This window comes from Neoarius graeffei, chromosome 7 (genome assembly GCF_027579695.1).
Source record: "Neoarius graeffei isolate fNeoGra1 chromosome 7, fNeoGra1.pri, whole genome shotgun sequence".
Taxonomy (NCBI): Eukaryota; Metazoa; Chordata; class Actinopteri; order Siluriformes; family Ariidae; genus Neoarius; species Neoarius graeffei.
This window is the reverse complement of record NC_083575.1, coordinates 39,848,503-39,871,134: the sequence shown is the minus strand read 5'-3', so window position 1 is coordinate 39,871,134 and position 22,632 is coordinate 39,848,503. Positions and strand designations below refer to the sequence as shown.

General features: G+C 42.6%; 2 protein-coding genes across 5 annotated transcripts in view; one reads left to right on the top strand and one right to left on the bottom strand.

The window, feature by feature from the left end:
* The window catches only part of prepl (prolyl endopeptidase like), a 43,547-nt gene extending 27,706 nt beyond the window's left edge, over positions 1 to 15,841 (bottom strand). For all 3 annotated transcript variants that reach the window (XR_009655048.1, XM_060925613.1, XM_060925614.1), the window contains exons 1-6: positions 15,600 to 15,841; positions 15,335 to 15,442; positions 15,186 to 15,252; positions 10,672 to 10,884; positions 6,534 to 6,660; positions 2,006 to 2,222 (exon numbers count right to left, since the gene is read on the bottom strand). Coding sequence is in view for 2 of the 3 variants with exons in the window: in XM_060925613.1 (XP_060781596.1) it covers positions 2,006 to 2,222; positions 6,534 to 6,660; positions 10,672 to 10,884; positions 15,186 to 15,252; positions 15,335 to 15,442; positions 15,600 to 15,716 (849 nt within the window). In the remaining variant the exon portion in view is untranslated. The remainder of the gene's footprint in view (positions 1 to 2,005; positions 2,223 to 6,533; positions 6,661 to 10,671; positions 10,885 to 15,185; positions 15,253 to 15,334; positions 15,443 to 15,599) is intronic.
* A 154-nt stretch (positions 15,842 to 15,995) lies between these two features.
* camkmt (calmodulin-lysine N-methyltransferase) overlaps positions 15,996 to 22,632 on the top strand; it is a 246,140-nt gene continuing 239,503 nt past the window's right edge. For both annotated transcript variants that reach the window (XR_009655047.1, XM_060925612.1), the window contains exons 1-2: positions 15,996 to 16,296; positions 22,442 to 22,620. Coding sequence is in view for 1 of the 2 variants with exons in the window: in XM_060925612.1 (XP_060781595.1) it covers positions 16,153 to 16,296; positions 22,442 to 22,620 (323 nt within the window). In the remaining variant the exon portion in view is untranslated. The remainder of the gene's footprint in view (positions 16,297 to 22,441; positions 22,621 to 22,632) is intronic.

Here is a 22,632-nt window from a genome sequence, read left to right as displayed (position 1 = left end):
CACACACACACACACACACATTCGACAGACACAATAGCCATTTAGAGAGATTATAATTTGTTATAAAAGGTGTTTGTAATCTTTCATCTTTGGCGAGAATACTGCGATTAAACAGCAGTGAAACCGATCTCTGGTTCTCTGTTTTTTTGCGGTGTTCCGTCCCAGACGTCTGGGTGGTACGAGGGCGGGGGTCCCGAGAAGTAAGTTGACCGATTGACCGTTTCCGACTAGGTGAACCCCAACACTCCATGATTTTTAATGACAGCACCAAGTCTTCTAGGCATGGAATGAACAAGTTGGAGACATTTTGCAACATCAATCTTTTTCCATTCTTCAACAATGACCTCTTTTAGTGACTGGATGCTGGATGGAGAGTGATGCTCAACTTGTCTCTTCAGAATTCCCCAGAGGTGTTTGACTGGGTTCAGATCAGGAGACATACTTGGCCACTGAATCACTTTCACCCTGTTCTTCTTCAGAAATCCAACAGTGGCCTTAGATGTGTGTTTAGTCATGCTGGAAAAGTGCACGACGACCAAGGGCACGGAGTGATGGTAGCATCTTCTCTTTCAGTATAGAGCAATACATCTGTGAATTCATGATGCCATCAATGAAATGCAGCTCCCCGACACCAGCAGCACTCATGCAGCCCCACATAAGGACACTGCCACCACCATGTTTCACTGTAGGCACCATGCAGTTTTCTTTGTATTCCTCACCTTTGCGACGCCATACAGTTTTGAAGCCATCAGTTCCAAAAACATTTATCTTGGTCTCATCACTCCAGAGTATAGAGTCCCAGTAGTCTTCATCTTTGTCAGCACGGGCCCTGGCAAACTCTAGGCGGGCTTTTTTTGTGCCTGGGCTTTAGGAGAGGCTTCTTTCGTGGACGGCATCCATGCATGCCATTCCTCTGCAGCGTACGCCATATTGTGTCACGGGAAATAGTCACCCCAGTTTGGTTTTCTACTTCTTTAGATAACTGCAGTGAACTTGCATGCCGATTTTCTTCAACCCTTCTCATCAGAAGACGCTCCTGTCGAGGTGTTAACTTCCGTGGACGACCTGGACGTCTCTGTGAGATGGTTGCAGTTCCATCTTTCTTAAATTTTTGTACCACTTTTGCGACAGTATTCTGACTAATAAGTAAAGCTTTGTTGATCATCTTGTAGCCTTCACCTTTGTGGTGTAAAGAAATTATTTTCTTTGGGGAATTCTGAAGAGACAAGTTGAGCATCACTCTCCATCCAGCATCCAGTCACTAAAAGAGGTCATTGTTGAAGAATGGAAAAAGATTGACGTTGCAAAATGTCGTCAACTTGTTCCAACATGCCTAGAAGACTTGGTGCTGTCATTAAAAATCATGGAGGCCATACAAAGTACTAGATGTAGTAGTTTTTGTTGTGGGGTGTACTCAATTTTGCATCACCCTAATTTGAGTAAAACTGAAAACATGTAATCTAAGTTATATTATTAACCTTACTTTCACGTTAAAAGTTAAACAGATGTTATATGAAACTTTGTCTTGTCAACATTTTGGAAATTGTTTGTGTTCATTGAGATATTGTTTAAAATGTTACTTTTCAAAGGGGGTGTACTCATTTATGCTCAGCACTGTATACGGTATAGAACCTCAAGCTGAAGCTCAGTACCAAATATCAAGCAATTGTAATTTGTAGTTGCTGAGCAAAGTGTAACAAACATTTTGTAAATCCACCCTATACTTTTCGTAAATACATTCAGTCAGTAAACGGGAAGTTGATGTGTGACAGACCTGAAAACGGTACAGACGGTATAGAACCCCAAGCTGAAGTTTGGTACCAAGTACCAAGTGGCTATGATTTGTGATTGCTGAGAAAAAGGGTGTTTTGGACGGACAGAGACATGGACAGACGGATGGACAGAGGTAAACCAGTATTCCCCCCCCCCCCCCCCCCCCGGAGCGGGGGTATAATAATAATAATTAAGAGAAACAGCACGTGTATGGGACAGAGGAGATGCTCACCTCGTACTCGTGGCCTGGGCCAGTGTTGGCAAGGACATACAGCTGGTTGTCAGAATGCTCTACATGGTACAGCAAACCAGGCTGCCGAGGCTGTATTAGTTTAGGTGGTGAGAAAGGAGACCTGCTGTCAATCATCCAGACCTCGGAACTGCTCTTACTACTGCAGTTTATAGTCAGAAGCTTCTGGTCTCTTGACCGAATGACCTCCACAAAGAACCTGCACAGCACAGAAACGTTCCTAATTCATTTGACATTGATATGCATTTTATATATGAAAGTACACCTTGTTATTGCATCTTTATTAATATTAGAAACATCACTGTTCATCACTGTTTCACTTGTGTAATTGCTGTAATGAGGATCCTTAGTGGCTTGTTTCAGAGCACAAGTGGCGATTCAGTCAGATGCAGTTTGAACAATCTGGGCATGTTTATTTTAATGGACAATGCTTCATCGGTGTGGTGTAGTGAAGTTGAAAGAATTGGTTTTAAAATATTTACTAGAGTTGTATCCTTGCAAAAGGAAATGATTTTTCACTGGTCTCACTGTGCATCATATAGTAAATAAATGGTCAGGTAGAGGAATAGAATAGATTGCTTTACTGCTAAACTTAAAAATTTTAAATATTTTTCTTGTTCTAATGGTTGAAAAAAAAATGTCAGTTATATTGCGAGAAAATATCGGTTTCAGCCTGAATGGAGAGAAAGCTAGCTCAGGTGGGAGAAACTGTGTATGGGACAACCATAGCCACCCCACACAATAAGATACTCCACAAAGTGTGAAGAAACATAAATGAAAGCCATTAGGAGTCTACCAAAAGGCACGGTGAAGAATTTTTTTGGCCTTGACCTAAAGTGCTATGTTTGGCAGAAATGCAACACTGCTTACTACCCTGACAACACCATCTCCAGATTGAAACATGGTGGTGGTGGTATAATTTTGTGGGGCGGGCGGGCGGGCAGGCAGGCAGGCTGTCTGTCTGTCTGTCTGTCTCTGACAGGACTGTGAAGCTGACCCCAGTGGAGATAGGGATATACAGACATATAAATACAGACTCTGGATTTCTCTGCACAACACCCATACACCCATCATTCCTATCACTACACATGGCATATTCCATATTTATTCTCTTCACATTCACTGGATATAAGCAATTGTGTGCTCTGATTGGCTACTCTCCTACTAGGATATCAGCTCATATACTGTGAGTAGGCCTGTAACGATAACAGATTTTGCTGGACGATTAATTGACCAAGAAATTATTGCAATAAACGATAATATTGACATTTTAAGACCATTTTCAACTAATATAATGATAATGGCATAATAATGCAAATACACCCTTTCAAAGATCAATAAACTTTACTTTCTAAAGAACATTTAACACAGGAACTGCAAGACAACCAAAAACAACAGGCCTAAATAAAATGGACTTGTTAACATAAGAATAACCTAATGTAGTCTGGCTTACGGCAAGGACTTAACAAAAAACTGCACTTGAATAAAAATCAAACACAACCAAAACAATAAATAAAATGGATTATTAAGTCTCTGTAACAAAATTGCCCTTAAAAGATATTAAACATTAGGCTCAGACAGGGAAAACAAACTGCCAGTTCGGACCTTTGTAAACAAAAAGTGCAAACTAACAACAAAAACACTCCACATTAATAAAAAGCAGATGCCTCATCAGGTCATATGTAAATCCGTAGCTAGATTCTGAGCAAGAAATACCAACATGTTGACTTTGTGTGGCTTAAGGCAGGATCTCTCAGGTATAGCAATGTTGCCAGCTGTGCTAAACATTCTCTCTGAGCTGGAGCTTGTTGCACAAATGCACATGTATTTTTGAGCCAAGTTGGCCAACAAAGGTCGTCACTCCGGATTTATTGCGCACTGCAAAGCGGACCCGGACTTTCCAAAGTTTTTTGTTGGGTCAAGTTTTTGATTCTTGGTTTGTAGAAATTGTAAGTGATCCATGATAACATTTCATTTTTAGATGTCTTGGTGCATGTAAATAGTTTTGTGAAGTGTGATACAGGGACATGGACATGTACAACAATGATAAGTGAATAAGTAACAATATCTGTATTTGTAGTAATAATAATAACGATAATATTTTTGTAATGTTTTAATACAGAATGTGAGATGTGGACAGTAACATTGTAAATGTTCAGGAAAAGATAGCTTACTGAGTTTGTTTGTTCGAAATGAGCGATGAGAATAAATGTTACAAAACATGAGTAGCTCTCGGCCATTTTTATTTTGTAAAAGTAGCTCTCAGAGGAAAAAAGGTTGGAGACCTGGAAACGAGGGGAGTCAGTAGAGACCGATAGAAGCCTTTTGACATTCAGTCTCTTTGAGAGAGAGAGAGAGAGAGATAGACGAGAAAAACAAAAAAGCATGCAAATAGAAATTATCGCGGCCGGAAAAGTTATCGAGCTCATTAAAAGTTATCGTGCGATTAATTGATTTATTGATTATCATTACAGGCCTAACTGTGAGTAAAGAAAAACAAAAATGGCGGATCATGTTGCTGAACCAACCGAGGATGAAATAAAAACTCTACTTGAAAACAACCCCCCCCCGAAGATTATCAAGTATTTAAAAGAAACAGAAATAGCTAAATAAAAGAATATAGTTGTTCCCCTCCCAATATTTCCTGTTCCATATTCCAGCCCAGTCAGTGGCGCTAATGCACCCTTAAGTTGGTTTGCCAACCGGCAAAAAACCCCAAAAAATACAACAAAAAAAAAGGCAACAAAATATGGAATAAAAATATTTGATGGCAAGAACATATCTTTTTTAAAAAATTTCAGCAATTATTATTATAGCATTTTTCACAAATTGCTACGGTCATTTCACTGGTTTGTTTACATTGTAAGTGGAAATGATTTTGTTGGACATTTTGTATGAAGTCTTTATTTATCAAATTTGCAAAAAATACAAATAAAAATGCTCCGTTTCTCAAAATCCAGTGAATGTGGATATAATAAACAGTTATTCCACTCACTCATTGTACATGGCTTATAGCCGACTTGGCACTATGTGCCTCGTCTGCTATGAGCACATGTACAACTCGATTTTGTGGAATAACTGGTAATTATAAATATTTATTATATTGTTAGCTTTTTGACTACAACTACATCAGCTCCATGTTGCACAGCAATGTATTGCACATACTACTGTACAGTTCATATTTTGTTTTGCAGTCTATGTTTTTATTTCAGTGCATGCATTTCACCGCACATCGTACTGTGAAAGGTTGTGTGTGACCAATAAAAATGGATTTGATTTGGATAAGCTAGAAGAAAACCAGTCTACAAAAGACTTCCAATAGGATACCGGCCCTAAGCATGCTGCCAAAACTGCACTAGAATGGTTCAAAACCAAGAACCTGAATGAGTTAGAATGGTCCACTCAAAGTCCAAACCTTTTTACACCTTTACGTCTTAGATTTTTTTGTAAGAGAAAATCCCAGTTCAATCAAGTTACATTTCCAGAGTGTAACATGACAAAATATGGTGAATAATTATGCAATGCACATCATTCAAATTTATTTGTCACATACACAATCATACGAAGTATGACATGCAGTAAAATGCTTATTGCAATGCTCCGTAGATGTGAAGATAGAAGTTGTGAAGATGGGGACGTGGGTGGCTAGTAAAAAAAGAAAGTCTCATCTCATTATCTCTAGCCGCTTTATCCTGTTCTACAGGGTCGCAGGCAAGCTGGAGCCTATCCCAGCTGACTACGGGCGAAAGGCGGGGTACACCCTGGACAAGTCGCCAGGTCATCACAGGGCTGACACATAGACACAGACAACCATTCACACTCACATTCACACCTACGGTCAATTTAGAGTCACCAGTTAACCTAACCTGCATGTCTTTGGACTGTGGGGGAAACTGGAGCACCCGGAGGAAACCCATGCGGACACGGGGAGAACATGCAAACTCCGCACAGAAAGGCCCTCGCCGGCCACGGGGCTTGAACCCGGACCTTAAAAAAAAAAAGTAATAAATAGAATACAAAAATCAAAAAATAAAAATGTGATGATGGATTGCTCTGCAGAATATACACAATATACAGAGTATGTATAAATATAGCTCTACAATATACACATTATTTTTAAAAATATATTACTTATGTACCGTATCAGCATCTTGCTGTAAATAGTTTGTGCTTCAGAAGCATCACATTTGGTGAGGTTTTTAAAATAAGCAGGAGTGAATGGGGTAATATTGATTTCTGAGAGGAGTAGTAAAGCGAACTATAGTGCTGGAGCTGCTGATGTAGCTTCTATTTACAAAGATGCAATAAGAAGGGGCGAGTACCATAAAAACCATACATGTTATACTAAAGTGAAATATCGCTCTTCTACAACTAGCACAGGGAACAAAAAACCCATGAGAGAAGCAATAACCAAATAACAAAAGTGACTAAAAACTTTCTATGCTCAGGTTTTTATAAAGCAGCACAGGACATGAACAGAGCAACCAGCTAGTCTCAGAAACACTCTTACTCAGGATCTTTTTCTTCATAAACCAGGATACTGTGGGCCCCAGTGTTTGTAAGGTGAAGTCGATAAACATGTCTGCACCGGAGCCCTTCTCGAGTGGTGTAGTACAGTACGTCATCAGTGACCCACTCTGTACCGAGAGCAGACAATCATAAATACACACACGTACAAAAACAAAGGGAAGAATATCAACCATTTTAATGAAGATGAAAAACAATTACTAAAACTATTATCAATAATATCCATGTACGTGAAATTTCTTCAGGATTATGTTGTACACTGCACAAGCCCGTCTGCTAATGCTTCTCGTTCAACTAATCAAGACCTTTGGTAGAATCTGAATATTAGCGTTAGATGTGTTAGAGCTTTGCTAATGTAGTTGGATCACCCTGTTTTATCTCATCTCATTATCTCTAGCCGCTTTATCCTGTTCTACAGGGTCGCAGGCAAGCTGGAGCCTATCCCAGCTGACTACAGGTGAAAGGCGGGGTACACCCTGGACAAGTCGCCAGGTCATCGCAGGGCTGACACATAGACACAGACAACCATTCATACTCACATTCACACCTACGGTCAATTTAGAGTCACCAGTTAACCTAACCTGCATGTCTTTGGACTGTGGGGGAAACCGGAGCACCTGGAGGAAACCCACGCAGACACGGGGAGAACATGCAAACTCCACACAGAAAGGCCCTCGCCGGCCACGGGGCTCGAACCCGGACCTTCTTGCTGTGGGGCGACAGCACTAACCACTACACCACCGTGCCGCCCTTTGAATCAGTTTTAATACAATGAAAAATTCAGTTTTAAGACAATGTTATAGTCCTGTTGTCTGTTGTTGCCCAAATGAGGCTGGGTTCCCTTTTGAGTCTGGTTCCTCTCGAGGTTTCTTCCTCATGTCATCTGAGGGAGTTTTTCCTTGCCACCGTCTCCACAGGCTTGCTCATTGGGGATAGATTAGGGATAAAATTAGCTCATGTTTAGAGTCATTCAAATTCTGTAAAGCTGCTTTGCGACATTGTCTATTGTTAAAAGCGCTATAGAAATAAACTTGACTTAATACACAACTGTCCAAAGGCAAACAATTTTGCTCCATTTGTAATGCCCCATCACTGTTTTTCCCGATTGTGAACTGAAGTGGAGATGTCAAAGAAATGCACTCGCATAACATACACCCTTCTATACAGTCCCCTTCGAAAGTATTGGAATGGCAAGGTCAATTCTTTTGTTTTACACTGAAGACATCTGAAATCAAAAGATGACTATGAAACGATATATCAGAATTTCAGCTTTCATTCCCTGATATTTATATCTAGATGTGTTAAACAACTCAGAACATGGTAAATTTTGTTTGAACCCACCAGAAATAAACCACAAAGCTTCTGGAACCAAGACTAACCTTTACCAAAGTGAAATGCCAAAGTGTGGAAAAAGAAAAGATCTGTTCATGATCCAAAACATATGAGCTCATCGGTCAAGCACGGTGGAGGCTTGCCTTTCATAGCTGCTTCTGGAATGAGCTCACTAATCTTTTTTGTTGAAGTAACTCATGATGATAGCAGCAGAATGAATTCAGAAATCGACAGAAACATTCTGTCTGCCAATTTACAGAAAAATGCATTCAATCTAATTGGAAGAACTTAATTATGCAGCAAGACAGACAATGATCCAAAACACACTACCAAGACAATAAAGGACTTCATCTGGGGGAAAAGTGCAAGACTGGCCAAGTCAATCACTACCCGTTAACCCAACTGAGCATGCAGTTCACCTCCTGAAAAGGAGATTGAAGGAAGAAACCCCCAAGAACTGAAAGAATCTGCGGTACAAGCCTAGAAAAGCATTACAAAAGAAGAATGCAACCGTTTGGTGAGGTCAGTGGGTTATCAGTTTGATGCTATTGCAAGCAATAATTATACTGCTTGCAAACAAATATTAAATTGTTACTATAAATACGCAAGTGATGACAGGAAATTGCACACACTGACTGGTCAAAAGATTTGGACTATTTCTCAATAATCACCTTGAGCGACTCGGCAAAATGGCGGCCAATCACTTTGTTACCGTAAGTGAGGAAGAATTACAAATTATGAAAGAAAATACTGTTCCTAAAAGCACTAAAGATGATACGAAGTTTGGTTTAAAACTATTCAAAGGTAAGGTGGAATTGTGATTTATTTTATCTCTTTCAAAACAAAGTATTTTATGTGAGTCGGCATCAATAAGTGACAAGTCTGCGTGCATTACAATTGCATGCTGCTTTTAAAGTTTGAAATAATTTTTTTTAAATACGATTTTTAAAAAATAATCACCTGTGTATTCATAGTAAAACAATTATCCGCCTCAGGCTCAGTGAATAATAACCTCGAATTTGTCTCAGTGATTATTGGACTGCCTGTTCCAATACTTTTGGTGGCTCACCTGAGGTGCCATGTTCTGAGTTGTTTAACACGTCTAGATGTAAATTGAGGTATTTCATCTGACGTCACAGGGTCACGTGACGCCCCGGTGTCTGCCATTTTGAAGGTCAAGCTAGCTAATGTCAACAACATAGTAGCTAGTATGTTACTGTAGCAATGTTTACGTTCAGTCATTTGGATGACTGTTAAAACCTTTCAGTCTCAAGTTTTTCCTTTACTGTATTTACTAGTTTACTGTAATTATGATCCGGCAGCTATTTACACCGGATCCAGTGTAAATAGCTGCCGGAGCGCGCTCCGGCTTGCTCCCCCTCAAATTAAGCAGCGTGCTCCAGCTTGCTCCCGGAGTGCTCCGGCCGAGGTTCCAGAGCGCGCTGCTTAATTTGAGGGGGAGCAAGCCGGAGCGCGCTGTTTAATTTGAGGGGGAGCAAGCCGGAGCGCGCTGCTTAATTTGAGGGGGAGCAAGCCGGAGTGCGCTGCTTAATTTGAGGGGGAGCAAGCCGGAGCGTGCTCCGGAACCTCGGACGTTGGCTCCGGCAGCTATTTACACTGGATCCGGTGTAAATAGCTGCCGGATCATAATTACAGTAAACTAATAAATACAGTAAAGGAAAAACTTGAGACTGAAAGGTTTTAACAGTCATCCAAATGACTGAACATAAACATTGCTACAGTAACATACTAGCTACTATGTTGTTGACATTAGCTAGTGCTAACAGCTAGCTGCTAGTACACTGCTACAACACAGACACCGACCCTAATAATACAGTTCTTGGTCATTGCCTGGTAACAGCAAATTTATAACGGGCCATGTCTCAACAGACTAAGAAGTTATTTCAATGACATTTAATAACATTTTGTTTATCCTGAGGACCGAAAGTAAATGAAAATGTGAACAAACCTTAGCTGTAATAAGATGGGGACCACCGGCTCCAGGGACGACCCGCTGATGTAGGCATGTTACCCAGCCTGACACAAAATATTTTTAGGCATCCAAACTCTTATACGCTTTCAGATCAATCCCTGTGTATGGCGATGGGTTTTTAACGACATAGGTATACAGATCATGTGGGCCGAAGTCAGGTAAAGACGAGGGCTTCATGTACTTCCGTACGTCAGTGAACAATCCTGGTGGAACAGGTAAACGTCGTTCTCTAAGCCTGCTAACCTCAATTTTTGCAAATACCTCTCCCTCTGCTCGCCCTGTAAATGCCCTACGTCGCTGGATAGTGAAGGTGTTTTCTGCATCTCGCTCCTTTTTCTTTTATGTTTTTCGTTTGTCGCCTTCCTCGCATTCAAACTGATTCGAGCCGTGACGTCCAAAATGGCAGCCTAATGATGCATCACATGACTTGGTCACGTGGGTGAAAAACCTCAATATCAGGAAATGAAAGCTTCTGATCTCAAACCCAAATATTTTCAGTGTATATCAAAAACAAAAGAATTGGTCTTGTTCTTCCAATCCTTCTGGAGGGGACTGTATGTTGTGAACTGTATTTAAAATCATCATTTAGAAAAATGCTATGATTGTGTAATCTGTAGTCACAAAGCAACGTGTTCCACATTCACAAACCACAGCTGATACAAATGCCTACTCTTAACTGTGCTTCCTGAAGTATTCCTGCTGTACTGGGAGTACAGAAAACACAATACGTGTACAGCGCAAATGATTAGGATTGAGATATATGTCTAAGAAAGCTGCATATGCCTCTCAGTCTTACCAAAGCTGAACACATTGTCAAGGATGAGCGTGGACTCCTGGGGAATAGCATCGGTTTCTAATCGAACGAGCAAGCATCTAGCCACCTCACTGTGGTTGCTCTTCAGTGTAGCTGCCAGCATGGACTCAGAAGGAGAGAGTCTGACCCTCTGAACAGTCCCGTCCATATCACCTGCCCAATCAGCACTGAGAACTGGCACAATGTGCTGCTCATCTGAGGAAACACACACAATTCTACCTTCAAGTGTGTCCTTCTTTTCTGGAGACTGAAGTTTGACACAACTTCCTTTGTATTGTAGATTTGTGTAAAACACATGTTCCCAAGCCTAGTCTTGGATTTTTAGTGGAAAAACATTTCCGTTGCTCTTACCCCCCCCAACCCAGGAAGGGCTATTAATGAGCTGAGGGAAAACACTACATTGTGCAGGACAGGGGTTGGGAACCTGTGATGTAAAAGGTTTAAAAAAGCTTTCTGAAAGTTGTAATTCCCTGAAGTATATGAAGGAAGAAGAATTAGATTATTGAGGTTTAAGAATCCAAAGAGAATTTGGATGCATCAGTTTAAAAGGCAATGATTGAAATGAATCAAGGCAACAATCATACATAGATTATGATGGATTCTAATTAATAATAAACCGACTGTTATTGAAAAATGACAGACCACTGGTGTGTAAAAAAATGTATTTTGAACTGATGTGTAAACAGGCTAGCATCATCATTCATTCATTAATGGAGGCTTAACCCATATTCTGAATAACATTGGTCACATATAGATCTATCTACTGTATCTATCACTGTAGTGATGTGGCCGCTCTGACGGCTCCAGCCATCAGTTTCTAGGGAAGGATTACAGCAATGGTTTCCTGTTGCCTTCTACTGGCTTAGGTGGGGTTTACATTAGACCGTATCAGCGGATCATCAGATTAACGTTTTTAAAACGATTAGCGTGCACACAGCAACGCCAATACACGGATACGCTCGGCTCCGCAGGCATCCTGCGCTCCAAATCACTCCGCCCTGAACAGCGAGTGCCCTCCGGAGGGTGCGCACTCCGGCCCTGCGCAGCTCACAGAGCGCGCGAGTGAAGCGCACGAGCAGTGATTCGGGACTGAGCCGCTGTGTGTGTGATCCTAGTGCATGTCGGGCATGCGCGTCACTTACCACTTGCAAGTGGAAGGATGGCAAGCCTAAAGACAATCATAACTACACAATGGGCAGTATTTGCATCAGTATTTGCAGTATTTTCATACTTTTATACTCTTTAATGAAAGGTGATACAAGGTGTAAGTCCGCGCTGTTTTTCAGCAGTCGTGTCACATGACCAACGCCAGCGAATCAGGAAGGTGGATGTCACAGTGACGTTGTCCAATGACAACGCCAGCTAGAGCTCAGCACAGCGTATCCGCGTATTCTCAATGTTTACACAGCACCGGACCAGACACGAACTGGATTGAATACGTAGACCCTGGCTGATTCCCATTTCCCGGCGTTTCCAGGCGTTTTAATGTAAATGGACAGTGCATCCGCGAGGAAAACGAGACAGATACGGTCTAATGTAAACTTGGCCTTATTATAGAGGTTTTCTCCTCTCAACCATTCACATCTATGGGCAATTTAGAGTAGCCAGTTAACCTAACTGCATGTCTCTGGACTGTGAGGGAAACCGAAGCACCCAGAGAAAACCCACGCTGACATGGCTGAAGTAGCCTGGGCCCGCCCATCCTAAGTGTGACGCAACATGAGGGCCTGTTGCGAGCTTAGTCTGGCAAGGCAAGCTATCTCCAGCTCTTCCAAGCTCCTGAAAAATCAGGAGCCAATCAACTTTGAGCATCTCCAACGGCCCTGGGTAGAGGCGTGTTCAAGGCAGTGACGTAGTAGAACTGCGACCGGAAGCCATAGATTGTTTACAGAATCTATGCCGGAAGCGCTTCATTCACTAGAAACATTACGAACATGGAGCAGCGGCAAGCCAAATGCATTCCCAAATGCATACACAGCGGTAGATGCTGTATTGAAAGCATTCAACGGGAAGTTCTCATTGAAAACGGAGCAAAGAGCAGCCCTGGAGGTATTCATCTTCTTCCTGTTACTCAAGCAGTTTCCGTCGCGTCACATACGTCAGAGGAAAGAGTGATGTGATTGGTTTAAGCTTCGTCACAGCCTTTTCTGGCTTCGACCAGTAGCAAACTGAGGCATTTCAGGGAGGCGGGTCAACCACGCCTTTGGGAAACGGTTGGGCTTAATATCTTTGCCAGACCAATGCTCGCAGAGCTTTGAAGTCGTGTTAGCCAGACTGGCTGAAGTGCCCTTGAGCAAGGTACCTGACCCCCAACTGCTCCCTGGACGCTGTAGCATAGCTGCCCACTGCTCTGGGTATGTGTGTGTGCTCATTGCTCACTTGTGTGTGCATGTGGGGGTTCACTGTTTCAGACGGGTGTAGAGGAGGAATTTTGCTGTGCTTGAGTGTACGTGTGACAAATAAAGGCTTCTTCTTCTTCAAAGTTTGTATGAAAAAATAGGGTAAAACTTTTGCACAGTACTGTAGATGTGGTCAAATACCGAATCATTGCCTTATGAATTGAAATAATATCATAGCAGATTTTGTAGCATCTTCAGATACCAAATCCTTTCTTAAAGCATATACGCAGAGCCATGGCCTCACTTTCGTTGAAAATTGCCTTGAGACCTCAAGAATGGCACAGGAATAGTTTTAAGTGTTAACAATAAATCTAATATAGTCATTTTTACGAGTAAAGTAATTTATATAGGTAGCGGTCTGAGTGAATGACCTTGACGTCCGTAACGTCACAGCAGGAAGTCTATCGGTCTCATCGCCATTTCCGCTATACTAAAACACAGAGCTGACTGCAACTCCGATCCTCCATTTTGAGCCAATTTATCACCATGCCACGTAGATGTGTTGCTGGCGGGTGCAGCAACACGACAGAAGGTAGATTTACGTTGCATTCATGGCCCAAGAATGTTCAAACTGCCAAGATTTGGACGCGTTTTGCGAGAAGTTCACGGGCACATTGGGCGCCTACGAAGTGGTCTCTCCTCTGCTCTGCACATTTTACTGAAGACTCGTACGAGACCTCTGATCTGTTGAGGAGCGTTGGCTATAAGCCCGTATTGAAAGAGGGTGCAGTCCCAACAATTAAAGGAAAAGAAAACAAGAAAAGGAAAGTCTTAATTTTATTTATTTAAAAAGGAAAGTTCAGTTGCACCAGTCCTCCTGGAGTGAGCCGAGGGTTGTTGCTAAAACCCGGGACAGAACAGGACATGACATATCACTCGGGCAGTGACCTCCCCATGGTTGTTGCTAAAACCGGTGACGTCCCGTTCCGTCCCGGGTTTTAGTAATTGCCTGAGCCGAGCAGTAATGGCGGAATACACAGTATGGATAAAATAGAGGATGAGCGGAGCAGCTGTCTTATTTCTGCGCTGAATATTGCTGCCATCTCGCCCTTACATGGAAGAAGTGAATGAATGGAGAACTGAATGAACAACTGAAAGTCAGATTGTTTCAAAACAATCGGCCACAAGGTCGGCCTTCAAGAAGCGAGAACACAGACGAGTAAGCTCCAACTCTCATTTGGATATAAAACAACAAAAACACGTTGTTTACCTGCATTTAGATTAATACATGTAAACTTGTATTGTGTGTTTAAGTTACCGGTATAAGATTATTTAATTTGCTTCAGAATGTGATTGTCTCAGTTCATCTGATTATTTAATTAGCCTTTTACGTTTTATCAGTGAAAATGCATGCATGTACATGTATGTTGCATAAGTTATAACACCTCTCCTGTTTTAATGAGAGTCAACCCACAATCAATGAAGTCAGATCAGTCTTAAGCCAAGGTCACAACCGGACGTACGATTTTTTGGCCGTGCGATTTTTGGCGTTTCCCAAATCGCTGCGTTTTTTTTTTGTTCGTGGAGAAAGACGCACGTTGGCCGTAAGTTTGTCTTGCAACCTGAAAAAAACGTAAGCGCCCGTAGAGTTTGTTTGACATGACAAAGAACCTCTGCGGCCGGTCTGTGGCCAGTCTACGGCTCGAAAATCAGCACGTCACACGCGCGCCCTCCGTGCGTTTCTTGAGTTTTTTGCACGTAGACTGGCCGTAGGAGCACGTACGGTCGGTTGTGACCAAGGCTTTAGTTGAGTAAGTAGGTAACGGTGTTTCTTACTTTCACCGTAAATTTTTATTTATATGACTTTGGTCTATAGCTGTAAAAGGCCTCGGCCTTAAAACCGGTTACTGCTGTGACGTCACGCACTCAGGGCTGGCTGGCTCAGCGGGGCAGCTCGAATGCCAACTTTGCGGTCGATTTTAACTCTCAAAAAATATATATATTTTTATTCCCATTTATGCAGCATACAAGAGTCAAGGATGGAGATGCCATCCACTCAGAAATTTATTTAAAAATAAAAGCTCTGCGTATCTCCTTTAAGAATCAAAACCATATCGTATCATGAGGAAGCGTGGGGTTTACACCACGAATGATTACCTTCTCCACGTGCTGTTCTGTATACTCCATGCTGTTCCACAGTATACACATGATGGAGTCCCTGGAACTTGAGGATCAGAGTAAGATTAAGTCCCAGTGCATCAGATGATTTGGGTCCATTTTATCCACAAAAGAAAGAAGTCACTCACCACAGTGCTGTCAGGTACATCAGCAAACTGCTCATAAACTGAACCCAGCTTTCTCTCAAAGCGCTTCTCAAGGCTTTTCAGTTTCCTCAGATCAGCCTGTACAGCTTCCTAGATAGGAAAAAAAACATCTTATGAAATAATTCATGTTTAGAAAGACTTCTTTCAGTTTGACTATTTGATTACTACATAACTGCAAAATGAATGAGATTATTAATAATAAACAGCTGAGATTAATAAACTAAACGACCGGCACATTGTTCCTTACCACACTGTACAGACGTGCTGTCTTCCCGAGACATTGTCTCTTACAACATGACAGATTTAAACTCTGTGACACTGAACGCAAAAACAAATAACCAACCCTGATAGTAAACGAAATCATTTAACAAAGCAGTTTTACAGCTTCCACACAGCCTGTATAAACTACTGTGAGTGTATGGTGTGTTTATGTTTCGAAGATCTGTATTTACTACCACATGTGCGTCTTGAAAACAACTACAGCATCCGGTGACATGTTGAACAGGCTAAAGTAATCAATCCCCAACCTGTAGGATTAACTATGACTATGGACAAACTGCGCACGATGAGTTCGGTAATGGATTGGATTCCCTCGACAACAAGAACGACAGAAAATATGCGGAAGTAGCGCGGTTCATAGGCTAGCTACAGGGCGCCTTGGTTACCGGCAAATTGTGACAATTTATTTATAACTCATTGTGTCTGTTTTTGTACAAAGTAAGCAGTTGTAAACGATAATATTTGCATAGGTAGGTTGTTAAGTCTACAGACACTATATTTATTAGTTATTTAAGTCAGAAATGGAGTTAAACCCAACAGGTAGCCCGGGAATAAAAAAATTCAAAGACGCTCCAACGCCGGAAACGCATGTAAACAAGCAGCAGGCTCCGGATGCGCACTGTGGGACAGATGCAGCTCGTGCCAGGTGGACAATCCTCCGACAGGTGACATCTTCTTTATCATCTAGAGAATGCACATAGGGTCATATTTTAACTGTAATGCACTGTGTAACTAGCATTTTATTGAATAATTATACTGTATAGTGCATTCAGTCAAGTCAACTTTATTGTCAAATATGCTATACATGCTCGACATACAGCACAGATGAAATATCAGTCCTCTCTGACCCACGGTGCAAACAGGCAATGCAATAAATAAAAATAGAATAATTGAAAACAAACAAACAAACAATATAACCAGTATAAACACTCTAGATAGGAACTAGACATAGACTAAACACTCAAACAATATAAACAGTATAAATAAACAGTATAAACACTAGATAAAACAAGACATAGACTAAACACTCAGACAATATAAACAGTGTAAACACTAGATATGAACTAGACATAGACTAAACACTCAAACAATATAAACAGTATAAACACTAGATAAGAACTACACACAGACTAAACACTCAGACAATATAAACGGTGTAAACACTAGATAAGAACTACACACAGACTAAACACTCAGACAATATAAACAGTATAAACACTCTAGATATGAACTAGACATAGACTAAACACTCAAACAATATCTGATCTCATCATCTCAAGCCACTTTATCCTTCTACAGGGTCGCAGGCAAGCTGGAGCCTATCCCAGCTGACTATGGGCGAAAGGCGGGGTACACCCTGGACAAGTCGCCAGGTCATCACAGGGCTGACACATAGACACAGACAACCATTCACACTCACATTCACACCTACGGTCAATTTAGAGTCACCAGTTAACCTAACCTGCATGTCTTTGGACTGTGGGGGAAACCGGAGCACCCGGAGGAAACCCACACGGACACGGGGAGAACATGCAAACTCCGCACAGAAAGGCCCTCGCCGGCCACGGGGCTCGAACCCGGACCTTCTTGCTGTGAGGAGACAGCGCTAACCACTACACCACCGTGCCGCCCTCAAACAATATAAACAGTATAAATAAACAGTATAAACAGTAGATAAAACAAGACAGACTAAACACTGACAATATAAACAGTATAAACACTAGATAAAACAAGACATAAACACTCAGACAATATAAACAGTATAAACACTAGATAAAACAAGACATAAACACTCAGACAATATAAACTGTAAACACTAGATAAGAGCTATTCACAGACTAAACACTCAGACAGTATAAACACTCTAGATATGAACTAGATGTAGACTAAACACTCATATATATATATATATATATATATATATATATATATATATATATATATATATATATATATATATATATACACACACACACACACACACACACACACACAAATTGGTTCAAATAACCAAACAGTCAAGGGCACTTGAGGTATAGCAGGTAAACATGAAATAAGCAGTATAAACAAACTAGCAGCTGTTAAGATGAGGTAGTGTGGAATAGTGCAAATGAGCGAGGTAAAGTGAGATGTGCGGTCCCTGAGTTCAGTGTGTTAATGAACGATGAGATGTATGTGTGTGTGTGTGTGTGTGTGTTGGGGGGGAAACTGTGAGGATGACATGGCAGATGCTGAAGGGGGGGCAGGGGTGTGTGCGAGCAGAATCTGTGGCAGAGGGGGGAGGAGGGGCAGAACAGGGAGGGAGTTGAGCCTCCTGACCGCCTGGTGAAAGAAACTGTTCTTGAGCCTGCTGGTTTTGGCCTGGAGACTCCTCAGGCCCTGTCCACACGGCAACGGATTCAAGTGAATCTGATAAAATTGTTTATCGTTTCGGCCTGGCGTCCACACGGCACCGGCGTTTTGGGTGCCCCAAAACGATATTTTTTGAGAACGGGTTCCAGAGTGGAAAAATCTGGCAACGGCGCCGTTGCGAAGTCGTCTGGATGAGTAGAACGGATTTGTTTACGATAACCGCAACCACATGACTAGAACAAGCAGCACTCTCGCTGTTTTGTATGAACCACTGCATCGCATTCCCTTTTGTATACAGCTTTTCTTTTAAATAAACAACAACCATTTCTTGAATTTTTTTTTTCTTGGATAAGACTGCTTTTCAAAATGTTCACACACAATATAAAAAGTTATATAAATTATATAAAAATGCTTTTCAAAATGTTCACACACAATAAGAAAATTAAGTTATATAAAATTATGCACACTAATAAAACTAATTTGTACACACAGAAGGCACGATTTCCTCACGGAGTCGCAGCCATCTTCTTCTTGTTGTGTGTTTGTTCCTGACAGTGCTTCACACCGGGTAGAAGAAGGGGTTTATGTGCATGCGTCTACTTCTTCTATTGTTCTGGTGTCTCCGATGGGACCGTCTTACAGCGCACGTAGAGGTGTGGCATGTGTATTGCATCGTTTTCAGCAAGCGTTGCGTTGCCATATGTACCTGATATTTTACTGATCCGTTGCCCATGTGGACGCGATATTTTTTTAAATAAAATCTCGTTGCCGTTGTCGTGTGGATGTAGCCTCAGTCTCCTCCCTGACGGCAGCAGGCTGAAGAGGCTGTGAGATGGGTGGGTGGGGTCACCTGCAATCCTGATGGCTTTGCGGGTGAGGCGGGAGTTATAAATATCCATTAGAGAAGGGAGAGAGACACTTGTCGCAAAGCAGCTTTACAGAATGTGAATGACCCAAGACATGAGCTAATTTTATCCCTAATCTATCCCCAATGAGAAGTCTGTGGCGACATGAGGAAGAAACCTCGAGAGGAACCAGACTCAAAAGGGAACCCATCCTCATTTGGGCAACAACAGACAACATGACTATAACATTAACAGCTTTAACTGTAGTGGTTAGCACTGTCGCCTCACAGCAAGAAGGTTCTGGGTTTAAGCCCAGGTGCCGGCGAAGGCCTTTCTGTGTGGAGTTTGCATGTTCTCCCTGTGTCTGCGTAGGTTTCCTCCGGGTGCTCCGGTTTCCCCTAAAGTCCAAAGACATGCAGTTAGGTTAATGTGGGGTGGCCTTGGGCTGAAGTGCCCTTCAGCAAGGTACTTAACCCTTGACTGCTCCCCGGGCGCTCTATTGTGGCTGCCCACTGCTCTGTGTGTGTGTGTGTTCACTGCTTCAGAGGATGAATTTCACTGTGCTTGATAAAACAAATAAAGGTTTCTTCTTTCTTAACACACAGTCAGTTTCGTTGCTGTTATAAACTCTTCATTGATGGAAACTTGAGTGCAAAACTGTGGGCGGTAAAAGAGAGCAACTGGACTTGCTTGAAGATTCTTGAAGACGTTACACCTCTCATCTGAAAGGCTTCTTCAGTTCTGTCTGACTAAGGCCCTGTCCACACGGCAACGGATTCAGGTGAATCCGATACAATTGTTTATCGTTTAGGCCTGATGTCCACACGGCACCGGCGTTTTGGGTGCCCCAAAACGAAATCTTTTGAGAACGGGTTCCAGAGTGGAAAAATCTGGCAACGGCACCGTTGCGAAGTCGTCTGGATGAGTAGAACGGATTTGTTTACGATGATGTCACAACCACATGACTGTCAGTGCTTCACACCGGGTAGAAGTGTAACGAACTCGATGCGAGTTGTCAACAAATCCTATAACTTGGTTCATGAAACGCGCTTACAAAATATTTTCACTGTGAATATTTATTGTGTAATGGTGCAAAGTGAGAGAGAGAGAGAGAGAATAGCCCTTAGGGCAGAGTCAATCCTGCCAGCAAAAATAGGGAAAAAAAGGAGCGATCTCACCTCTTCAGATGTTGGTTTAAGTCCTACAATACATTCCTCAAAAAGGGCGTAGAAGAACAAATTAATCCATCAACGTGTAGCATTCAATTTATTCCGGACCATTAAAGACGCTGCCTTCCGCGTAGAATCATACGTCATCCTCGCCGCCATATTGGATGGGGCAAAGCGGAGAATAAAGATGCCTCATTCATGTGCTGCGTTTAACTGTACCAACAGGTTTACCGTCCAAACGAGATCACATGGGATTACCTTTCACAGGTGAGACTGGAAAAATACTTTTCATTGTATTTGGTCATTATAATGTAATTTTACGAACAGATTTTCCTGACTTTGTGGCTAATATGAAGTCTCGCGCATAATAGTTTATGCGCATGCGTCCTTACTTCTTCTATTGTCCTGGTGTCTCCGATGGGACTGTCTTACAGCGCACCTAGAGGTGTGGCATGTGTATTGCATCATTTTCAGCAAGCGTTGCGTTGCCATATGTACCTGATATTTTACTGATCCGTTGCCCATGTGGACGCGATATTTTTTTTATAACATCTTGTTGCCGTTGTCGTGTGGATGTAGCCTGAAAGACTTCTTCAGTTCTGTCTGACTAATAGGGAGTATCAGGTATTTATCCTCTCATGGATGAAAAGCAAGCCTAAGGTGTCGTTGAGCCATCCTGTTGGTGTGGGTCACTGGGGGCTGGGTGTGAAGGGCCTAGAGTGTCGTTGGGGTGATCAATGGTTGTTGGTTCCCACACCAACAGGATGACTCAACGACACCTTAGGGTTGCTTTTCATCCATGAGAGGATAAATATCTGATACTCCCTATTAGTCAGAACTGAAGGAGCCTTTCGGATGAGAGGTGAAACATCTTCAAGCAAGTCCAGTTGCTCTCTTTTACCACCCACAGTTTACTATGACCTGGATGACTGAGAATCTTCACAGACTTGAGTGCAAAACTGTTCATGACAACTACAGTCCTAAAGTTAGCAAGTCAGCTGTAGTCCTCAGCCATAAAAGCATTACTGTAAGTGTCCAGAGCGTCTTCCAAGTCTGACTTTCAACTGTCCACATGGAGTCGTCCTCGACAGGAGCGATGTGATGAGACTCCAGCTAGACACAGGGCACCAGGATGGATCAGGCAGGTCTGAGGAGCAGAAGAGGTCAGCATCTCGATCTCAGGACCGACATGTAACTCAGAGGCACAGATTGGGTGGGGAGAGAAAACACAGGTTGTTAGGTATGCCCAATGTCGCCTGAATAAGTAGGAACAGTATACATGTTGCACTGAGTACAAGCAGGGACTCCGGCAACTAACTATGACAGCATAACTAAAAGGGAAGAGCCAGAAGGAAACACAGGCATGAGGGAGCCCCGGGACATAAAGCAGCAGCCACTACACCGTCAACAAACTCAAGTGAGCAAGTGAGTGGGGGACTGACAGCATCCATACATCCCAATTTACCAAAACACTATGTCTGAGGACCCTCCAGATCTATACCTTTACCTCATAAACACCATTAACAAAAGGCTTGACTAAACAGATATGTTTTCAGCCTAGACTTAAACGCTGAGACGGTGTCTGATTCCCGAACATTACTTGGAAGGCTGTTCCATAACTGTGGGTCTTTGTAAGAAAAGGCTCTGCCCCCTCATGTAGCCTTCACTATATTGGCCCTTTTCCACTACCCTTTTTCAGCTCACTTCAGCTCGCTTCAGCCCGACACGGCTCGCGTTTCGACTACCTCAGAGCAGCACGACTCGGCTCGCTTCAGCCCTGCTTAGCACCCAAAACTCGCACGGTTTTGGAGTGGGGCTGAAGCGAGCCGAGCCGAGTGGGGCTAGGGGCGTCAGCAGACATTCCCCTGTGCACTGATTGGTGAGGAGGAGTGTCCTCACATGCCCACACACGCCCCGCGAGCACACTGGGATCTGTAAACACTGTAAACCCGGAAGAAGAAGAATTACGAATTACGAGAATTTCTGAAGCCTTATGCGCCTCGCCTCATCTATACGCTCTTGCCAGTATCTGTTGGCGTTGTCGGTGACAACAAGCCACAGCACCAAGACCAGCAACACTAACGACTCCATGTCCTCCATGTTTATTGTTTACTATCCGGGTCGTGAGACTACCGCTTAAAAGCTCACTGATGCCACTGTTTGCGCCGCCTAACGACATCACGTGACGTCCACCCACTTTCGCTAACTCCACCCAATGTGTCCACCCACTTCCAGCCAGCACGGTTCAGCGCAGTTGTAGTCGAAATGCAATTCCAACAGCCCCACTCAGCTCAATTCAGCCCAACTCAGCCGCGTTTGTAGTGGAAAAGCGGCATACGAGGTACCAGCAGATAGCCTGCACCATTCAGTGTCTCTTAGTTGTGGCTGGATAAATTCACGATCTACTTATCTATCTAGACACTATCAATTCTTCTTTTTTCCAGGTATTGAGACAGAAGCAGCTCGACAGTGTCAAGGTTCAGCCAGTATCGGTTCGCAGGTTCTCCTCCTTCAACCTGTTCTCCAGGACTGAGGTTTCTTCACTGGAGAGCGATGGTTCATCTGATGGCCTGTGGATTGAGTACAGAAGTGCCTGCTTTCCCCAATACAGTGCCTTAATCAGGTTGGTATGACA